Source organism: Callorhinchus milii, unplaced genomic scaffold (genome assembly GCF_018977255.1).
Source record: "Callorhinchus milii isolate IMCB2004 unplaced genomic scaffold, IMCB_Cmil_1.0 Scaffold1, whole genome shotgun sequence".
Lineage (NCBI taxonomy): Eukaryota > Metazoa > Chordata > Chondrichthyes > Chimaeriformes > Callorhinchidae > Callorhinchus > Callorhinchus milii.
Window position 1 is genome coordinate 34,721,816 of NW_024704742.1, and position 10,105 is coordinate 34,731,920.

The following is a 10,105-nucleotide window of genomic DNA, read 5'->3' on the forward strand; positions in this document are numbered from 1 at the left end:
TGGGGAGCCAGTGGAGCCTGGCCAGAACTGGTGAGGTGTGGGTACAGAGTTTGGCCCGGGTCAGTATGCGGGCGACAGAGCTCTGAATGAGCTGGATCTTGTAAATGGTGGAGCTGGGGAGACCGGTGAGAAGTGTATTGGAGTAATCCAAGTGACATGTAACAAATGTATGCACGAGAGTTTTGGCTGCATTTGGGGTAAGGTACGGTCAGAGGTGGGCAATGTGGCGAGTTGTAAAAGGGCGGTCCTGGTTAGGGACTGAATGTGGGGGAGAAAGGACAGCTGGAGGTCGAACCAGACGCCTAGTAATAATATTGTGCACTGGTAATAATATTTCACACTTTAATAATAAAATTTATAATATTCCTTACAATTGATACAGCTGCTAACATCGGGAGGACGTTTCTGAGCGCTCCGAGACGTTACCCTGCGTGAAGGGTGCAAGTTGTTGTTGTTGTCTCAAAGTACTTCATGGGATACACTGTGTATCTTGTAAGCAAGATTATTGATTGGTAATGTTGTAACAGATTCAATATGTTAATTGACATGTCAGTTTTTACCACCAGCCCAGCTAAAGTATTTCCACTGATAAACCTCATGGCACCTTTCGCAGTTTGTCCACCATTACCTTTAATAACAAAGATTGAAGTAACATTTTCTGGAGTGCAGAATAGGGTATGAAGCCAACATAATGAAGCGCTAACTTTCAAGTGAAGAGGCCAGAATTTCACATTTTATTTGTTTGACAACATGATTTTTGAAACACACAAAACAAAATGTATATGAAAAACATTGCTTGAACAATACTTATCAAGAGGTGCACTTTATAAAATGTTTAATTGAAATAGGAATAAAGCAGAGCTATCTACACTTGGACTAAAATATCAAGTTATATTGAACGATACAGCCATTCAGCCCAACTTCTCCATGTTGGATAAACATGTTGATCTTACGCTTGTATGTTGCACTGATTCAGATCACTAAGACTCCTTTATTATAACTTGACAGCTATTTTGTTTCCAATTAAGAAACATAATTGACTATTCAAGGCACAAGGAGCAAGCTCTGAGAGCCAATGCAGACTCGATGGGCCAAATGGCCTTCTTCTTCTGCGCTGTACATTTCTGTGATTTTATCATTCTATATTATCAAGGTTGAAAAGGGTAGAGAAGATGAAATAATTGTAGAAGAAGTGAAAACTTGAAACCTTCTGCATTTTAGTGTTTCACTGTGTTAAATCACCTAGTGTCAGAAGTGCTGCCCTTTTGATGAGACATTAAGCCAAGGTCCTATCTGCCTGTTCTTCAGGTTGGTTAAAGATCCCATGGCATTGTTTGGATGGACACATAAGAGACATGAGGAAACAGAAGCTACCAGACATTACAACAGTGGTTCATTGTAAAGCAGATAGGATTTTTTTTAGATAAATGTTCTAAAGTTACAGAACAGGAATGATAGAGAAATGCTTTTGCCAAAGTAAAATTATGGGCTTGGATTGCATACGTGGTTGTCTGCAACACACAATGCAATCAACAAAAGGGGTAGAGTACTGCACAATAACATCAACTTGCATTTATATAGCCCCCTTCATGCAGGGTAGTGTCTCAGAACACTTGGCAATGGCAGAGTACGACACCGATTCAGAAGATGGGAGGGACAGACCATAAGCGCAATCAAATAGGGAGGTCTCCAGGCATGACCTGAAGACAGGGAAGGGGAATGGGGGAAGGGAGGGGCGCACAAGGTGGAGGGATAGAGAAGAGACCTTTCTTTTCGACCGTGCCTTCGGTCACCTTCTTCCCTCTCCCCCTGGCTCGACTCTGGGATCTGTTATTGTGAAGTGCTCTGAGACACCGTCTGGCATGGAGGGCGCTATATAAATCCAAGTTGTTGTTCCAGTTTCAGGGCGCAGTGGTTGCGGTGACTAGTTTGGTGAGTATGAGGTATAGACCAGGGAGGTTGAGGAGGTCAGAGCCACAGGAGAGAAGACATTGAGAAGAGCCAAGGAGTATGGCTTCCATCTTATCAACATTCATCAGTAGGAAGTTGTTCGCTCATCCAGAGCCTGATGTCCACCAAACAAGCTGACAGAACATCAGATGCCCTGAAATCGCAGCTGGAGGAAGAGAAATAGTTTTGTGTGTCATCAGCATACATGTGGAAGTTAACTCTGTATCTGCGGATGACATTGCCGAGAGAGAGGGTGTAGATGGGGAAGAGGAGGGGGCTAAGAATGAGTCCTGAGGTACGATTTGAATGCAGATTTCAATAAAAACAGTTTTATTCTGTTAGGGGGACCCGTGAGATGGTCATTGGCAGAGTGTGGTTGATGGTTATCTCCTGACGATTCTGGCAGCATATCATAGCCATGATAGCTTTCCGAAACCTGAAAGGCAAAACAAACACATTCAGATACATTCAGGTAAACAACTAATGAAAATGCTTCATCTTGTAAAGCAATAGACACTTACTTCTTATTTGCAATAACATATATACAGGGATTATAGAAAGTGGAAGACTTGGCAAAAAGGGGAGCTATAATTGCCATCGCAGGTGGAATGAGTTTTGGGTTCCCAAAGGATGCCCACAGACACACAATAGAATATGGGGACCAAGCCAGAAGGAACATCACAATCATCACCACAGACATCTGTTAGAAACACAAGAAAAATAGAAGAGTTGTATTAATTTCGTTTGAATGAATTACTTCTGTTTCTCTCCCCCACAGTTCAGCATCACAAGTAGGTCATTCACCTCATTAAGCATGTTCTGTAGTTTGATTAGATTGTGGCAGATATTAGAATATCATTTCTCTGTCTTCTCCATATCTATTATTTCCCAAATGTCCATCTATTTCCCTTTTAAAGGGAGTCTCCAGTTAAAAATTGAGTCAAGGATTTAAACCAGAGATTTCCTTGCTTGGTACAGCTCAGCACTTCACCATATACTGGAATTACCCATCAAACAATCTGGTGAATATAGTTTGAATTTATTTAATCGGTAAATGAACCTTCTCCCCAAACTTCAGCAGTTCCCGCCTCTCTCCCCCCATCCCCCACTAAGTCCTATTTGATAGAGCAATAAAAAGCATTTTGACACCTAACTATTCCACTTGCACTCAAAATGATAATTTCAGGCCGGAGGTGAAAGAAATGCAGAGCTATAGCTTATCCATATTGACCCTGTCAGGCTCAGTAGGTCAGATTCAAACTGGAGATTTCCACGCTGCATTTAGTCATTAAACGATGCTACTTTCATTTTTTTTTAAAAAAAGAAAATTGCATACAATTTTAAGTTGCAAATTTCAGTCTGTAGAATTATGGTATTCTCACAATGTTAAAAAGAAACTGTAAAGTTCCTGTAAAAAAAATCATAATTCTATAACAAAATATTTTAAAAATGCCACGATTCAGTTTGAATATCAGAAAGAATGATTTCCTGTTACAGCACTTACCTTTGTTACATCCAGCTGATCTGACCAATCCAGGTTTATATTTTCCGGGCTGGGGCTGCTTATAAACCTACTCATCGTTTTTGACACATTGTAATAGCAGAAGAACATGACTGATAGTGGCACCACAAAGTTAACAGCAATCACTGTCATGGTGTAGGAAACAAACAGTCTGAGAACAAAAACAAATAGGGCTTCAATGAATCAACACAACCATAACTTTCTTCTGACTCCTCCTCTGACAAGCCGGTGATGTTTATTTTTATAAATAAACAATCTAAACTCCAAATTGACCCAGATCCAGCAGAGCCAACACAAAGATGCGAAAGCAAAGTGAGAGCAGGAACATGACCAGGGAATTCCAAATGCTAAAAAAAATGCAAAAAAAAAGGGTTACTATTCGTTCTTTTTTATAGTCAGCTGGGCGTCTGCGGAAACCCATCATCATGCTTAAGAGGATCCAAGCCAAACTGAGAGTTCCATCATCCCACCTACACATGGAAATTTCCGAGATATTTATTGGAGTGGAATGCTATTCCCAGTGACTGGTTTGCCCTTCCAAGTCCTTGTGACGAGCCAGGTTGGCTGAGCTGTCATCAGCAATACCCTAAATTACTGTTAACCTGCCTGGCTCAGGAACTGAGCACTGCCACGAAGGGTGGACGCTATTAGCATTCCTTTCCCAGGTTCGTTATTCTCACAATGACAAGAGAACTCCATTAAACTCAGACCTTACACTACAATGAGGAACTCCCAGGTCACTGCTAACATTACTGCATGCACAGAAAGCCAAATGCCCACCTTAGAAAATAGCACAGGTCCACTGTACATTCACATTATAAGCAGAAACCTTACCCCACCCCCCCTCCCCACCCCTATTGTGCTGTGTGTTATAACTTTATTTGTAAAGTTAACACCCTCCACCCCCACCATAAACACAAGCAAACACACATATAGCAATATTCCCTTGAAGAGTTGTTATTTGTGTTCATTATATTTTCAGAGACTCTGAAATATAGTTTTCATTTCTTAAGCATTAACCGATTATACCGATCTGGAAAACCAGTGCCATGAACAAGCAGGAAAGTAAAGAGAAAAGTACATAAAGGGTCAACTTACGAGTTGTTGTTCCTCCAGTTAATAGTGCACGTGGCTCCTGTTGGATCTGGGGCATAACTAGCCCAGCCCACTACAGGCATCAGAGCCCAGAACAGACCATTGACCCAAGCCACTGTGATCAGGGCTGTGTATGTGGAACTGGTCATTCTTCTTCCTGTGGAGAGGAATTCTTGAGTAATCAACCACATGAAATTTTCGCACAGCTATAATCAAAGTCAGCGTAAATCAATTACAAAATATTTAGTGTGGAATAATCATTGAATTGGAGTTTGTTACAAAAGAATAATGGGATCAGTCAGTGTTATCTGAAGGAGCTGGTAACCAACTCCAATCCGATTGATATTTCACATAATGCATACTTTGTACTGACAAGGAATCAAAGGTCTGTAAATTCCACTACTATAATAAAGCCATGGAGAAAATAATAGAGTCCAAAATTATAACTAGATATGTTATGTCAAATGCGACTCTTAAATCATACGCCACCTTTGCACACATCGTCTCTCATGTCATTTTTAGTTATCTTTCAATTGCAGTTCTCATACAGAGACTTAAAACAACCTTGGGAAATATAAGGCAATATGTAGCATCCGTCAGTGACAGTTTAACTCAGAACGTGACATTTTCACCTCTGATTGTGGGTTCAATCTCCATATTGGAACCTGAGATCATCACCTGGATTGACACTCCAGTGCACTACTAGAAGAGGTGCCATTATATAAAATGAAATATTCAGCAGATTCAGTCTGCCTGTTATTCACATGGGTTAAAGATCTCATTGACACTATTCGAAAAGAGAATTACATTTTTCCTTGGCCAACAATTCTCTGAGTTAATTTCCCATTCACAAAATGGATGTTTGTGGGGTTTTGATGAGTATGGGGTCTTACTGTGTGCAAAGGGCTGCTGCATTTGCCTCTGGAACAAACAGTCACGACACTCGGCAATAATTACTTAAAAACATTGGGACGTTTCGAAGTAACAACATTCCATAAAAGTACAATTTAAAAAAAACAAGTTCTATTGGGCCACGTGACTGAAGTATGATTAAAGTATTACCTATTTCAGGTTTGCTAATGGTCAGGTAACGGTCAATGGCGACCACAGTAAGTAACCCAATGCTTGTCATTCCAAAAAATATATTTAGAGCTGCATAAGTCTGAAAGAAAGCAAATAAAGTGCAAGCACATTACCCACTACAAGAGTGTCAACACGTGTGCAATTCAGCTTTCAATCATTTTAACTCTGCGATGTGCTATACATGAAAAGCCAACAGGGTTTAATTGGTAGTTTTACTTAATAGGATTCCACAATGAGGAATTTAGTCAGGATTCCTATCAGAAAGAGATTGTGTCAGGTTGGCATTAGACAGAAAATGCCCAGCACCCAATTTTTCTAAAACAGTTGTGACTTCAGTTACATTGACATTAATAATAATAATGTCACTCGATCCATGACTGTTTGTGGAACACTACTTTGCGCAATTGGCTGCTGTGTTTCGCTGACAAAATATACAGTCAATTCACTTTAGAGTATATTCTGTGAGTGCTTTAGAAGTTTTAACAACATGATAAGGTGCTGTATCAAATGCAAGGATTATTATTATTCCTGTAGGTCGTCCTGATGTAGTTCTGTTTACCAGGAATCCTATTTTGTGTGACTCAGATTCTTCATAGAAAAATTTCACAAACCAGATACCAATGTCTGGAGGGATGTTGGTGGTTCAAAGTTATGTTTTGATTGGCATAACATTCCTAACTGCTTGTAGTGCTTGAAATTAAGGTAAAACTGTGTACTTAAAAATAAAGCATGGATTACATATTATGACAATTGATTTAATCTTAGGTGTCCTATAACAATCTTAAATGACTATAGGTGTTAACCTGGCTCAGTTGGTAGCACAGCCCCCCCACCCCCACCATCCTATGGCAATATTCAAAAAGAGAAGGCAATTTCTCCCAGTGTTCTGCCCACAAATCCCGAGATAAAATTGGTCATTCTCTTCATTGCTGAGTGCAGATTGGGTGCCGCATTTACCTTTAAATATAGTTACTCAGTTTCAGCGTTCCACCCAGCGTGAAAGGCACCACATAAATGCAATTTGTTGTTTACCAACAAAATGCTTTGAGACATTTTGGCATGATAGGCACGATATAAAATGCAAGGCTTATTATTAATAAGAGAGGGGAGAAAATATGATATTTCAATTGGTAAAACAACTACCGATTTTTATTTTTAAACCAATTTCTTTTGGTGAACTCCCAGCTCCCAACTTATGATCAAGGGGCCTCACTAACAAGCATATTGACGTAAATCAGCCATGATCTAATGCAATGGCAGAGGGGCTTAATTGCCTACTTCTGTTCCTATGATATATTTTATTCCAACCGACTCAACATTGAAACAAACTTCAGAAGTGAGCTGTATTATAAAACTAATATCTTGACCGTGCTCACACATTGTGCTAAACATGGATTTGGACACCCTCGCTTAAAAATCAATAATGAATTTAAGAAAATACCCTGACAGGTCACAATAGTAATTTTTATTCAAGAAACATAAAATATCCTGTTCCTTTAAGTTTATTTGGAAACAACCTAGCAACATAGCCGTAGTACCCTGAAGGATTACACTATACAAGAGAGTATTTGTTTATTCTAATCTTCACCACTGCTGGTGGTTACGTAAGATCTCTGGCTCATTGAAAATGTTCCTGAATTATACAATATCATGATTCAATCACTTGTTCTGGCCAAGCCTTTGCTAAGGTGACATATGCTATTGCTACCCTGAGTGAAGGGTACTATATAACTGCAAGTTGTTGTTGTTTTTCCCATCTACCTGTTCAGGTGGATGTTAAGTTAGATCACTTTGGATGAGACTTGAATTCAGCCTGGATCTAAACAACTGATAGAGCAATATCATCTATCATTAATTTGCTGTACTTGTCTCATGGCTTGCTGTAGGATATATCTGGAGGGCATTCTTACAAGAGTATAAATAACAGTTTTGTTCACAGTGTACTGGGTAGGATAAGTAAAGTATATTTTTTATACTCTTGTGACAAGAGGGATGTACCTGATAATCCTTAATTGCAGATTGGGCGTATGAAATGTTGCTGCATGCTAAGCAGGACCTGTTATTTTGGAGTAAGTTGCTGGAAGAGTTTGTTTAGCTCAGTCAGCACGCTTGCCTCAGGAATCGAGAGTGTGATTTTGATCCTCGCTCCTGTATTTAACTGATGATCTAGGCTGATTATTTGGGACATGTGAGATGAGAGATGCTAAACTTGTTCTGACAGTTGAGATAGGGTTTAAAGATGCCATGGTAGTATTTCAAAGCGCAGGGAACTGAAGTGCTTTGAGACATCCTAGAGGGAAATTGTTGTTGTTGTAGAGGGAAATGAAAGGCATCTATATAAATGCAGATTGTTATTCTTACACTGTCCTAACTAATATGAGCCCCCTCCCCATCAAACTTCACCAACATAATAAAGATTCATTACCATTTGTGGGATGTTGCAGTTGCAGATTTTCTTTCTTTTTGTCAATATTTAAAAGTGAACTATCTTTTCGGGACTTACTTAATTTATCAACTGATTTAAATCGCCCCCCACCCCATTCCATCCACACATCACAATTGCCAGGTGAGGTGCTGCCTGTGAACTTGTGATTGGAATATTTTACAATGTGATAATTATCACCAGTGAAAATATCACAGAAGATAAACGTTATCTCATCATGTGAAATGGTTTAGACACCATAGTAATAAGGAAGAATATTTAATAAAAATCACAATGATATTAAGAAAAGTTTTGATTTTTTTTTAAAAAAAAGTGCATTTCCCATTTGCAGACTGACCTGACACCCCGCATGTCCAAATTTCCAACTACCGTGCAGGTCTGAGGCAGCTGACATTGGATAGCCAATGCCACTCACTCCAATGTCGGTAAAAGCCAAGTTCACGATAATAGCGTTTGTCGCTGTGCGGAGCTCCTTGAACTTAACGAACATAATTAACACAATTATGTTGCTGAGTAGACTTATTACTCCTGCAATGAACCACAGTGACAAATTTCTCATTCTTGATCTCCCTGAGGACCAAAGCGAAAGGTTAACAATTTTAACAGAGTTGTCATGGCCTGGAATGCACTGCCTGAAAAGGAGATGGAAGCAGACTCGATAATAGCTTTCAAAAGGGAATTGGATGGGTACTTAAAAAGGAAAAATTTGCGGTCTATGGGGTGAGAGCGGAGGAGTGGGACAAATTGGTAACTATTTCAAAGACCTGGCACAGGCACGAAGGGCTGAATAGTCTCCTTCTGTGCTATAAAATTCAGTGCTTCTATGGTTTGTGCAGCTACAGCAACTTGTGATATAACACATTGCACCCTACTACAACCACTATCTGCAACTGAAGTATGAAAGATGCATATTTTTTATATCAAAATTCATCTCAAAATTGATTGTTCAATATTTTTGAACCTATTATATTTGAAACCATAGGTGTAGTCCTGGCCAGCAAATCACCCTAATAAAATTGGTCACTCACTCCGTGGCTGTTTGTAAGGCGTTGCTGTGCACAAACTGACTGCCTTGTTTCACTCACAAAAAAGTCAATCCACTTTACAATATATCCTATGGAGTGCTTTGAGACAACTCAATAATGTGAGAAAGCATTACATCAATGCAAGGATTATTAAAAGAAGTACTAATTCCACTGACAATCAGAGCACCTAAATGAGCTGCATATTTCAATCCTTCTTAATAAACATGAACTACTTCCTAAACTTCAGATCCTGCACGTTTATATTTCGTATAGAAAATTAAGCGAGTACCTGCAGTTATCAGATAAGTTGCAACAATGATGTGTTCTGTCTGGGAAAACACAGATTTGTGATCCCTTTCTGTAGGATCCGTGGAGAGATTGAAGGTAACAGTTCCAGAGAAGTGATTCAAAGCATCTTCCATTTCAGGCGAAAGTTTACGATACCAAATATAATCTGTAAGGGTTTCAATTTTATCTGTTCGGTGTGGAGATTGCTGTAGAAATTCAGCCACCACACTACAAGTCGTCCTGTCGCTGTAGTTGTCTAAGGTTAATTGGACTAGCCAGTGAAAAGGATTTAAATCTGCAGCTCAAAGCCCTTGTTACTTGAACAATGCCCACCACAGATCTGGTATTTTCATCCAACTACTTTACTGTGCAAAGTATTATTGAAACGGGATTTGGCAGTCACATGCTGTTTTTCTCTGGTTAAAATAAACCGCATTTTTAGCACCCATCATGAGCAACAGTTATTTTATTCTTCACACAGCAGAGACTTCATTCTGTAGAATGTTGCATTGAAAAATAGAGAAACAGAAGGCAGCATTCTGTATTTTTGAAAGAGCACAGGATAATAGTTCATTCAGCACACTTTGAAACTACTTTCTGACTGCATCATCACAGTAATCCTTCCCACACTATTCCCTGATCCATGCTAGCAACAGCACATCCTGCAAGTTAAATCTGCTTTCCCCTTTTTCTGCAAGG

General features: G+C 39.4%; 1 protein-coding gene across 1 annotated transcript; it reads right to left on the bottom strand.

Moving 5' to 3' along the window:
- Positions 1-2,186: 2,186 nt before the first annotated feature.
- Positions 2,187-9,736, bottom strand: rrh (retinal pigment epithelium-derived rhodopsin homolog). Its single transcript, XM_007897020.2, has 7 exons — positions 9,408-9,736; positions 8,431-8,621; positions 5,630-5,729; positions 4,571-4,724; positions 3,455-3,623; positions 2,472-2,650; positions 2,187-2,386 (listed from the first exon to the last, which is right to left on the bottom strand). Exons 1-7 carry the CDS (start codon positions 9,538-9,540, stop codon positions 2,281-2,283), a joined length of 1,032 nt encoding a protein of 343 aa, XP_007895211.1. The 5' UTR covers positions 9,541-9,736; the 3' UTR covers positions 2,187-2,280.
- Between the last annotated feature and the right edge of the window lie 369 nt (positions 9,737-10,105).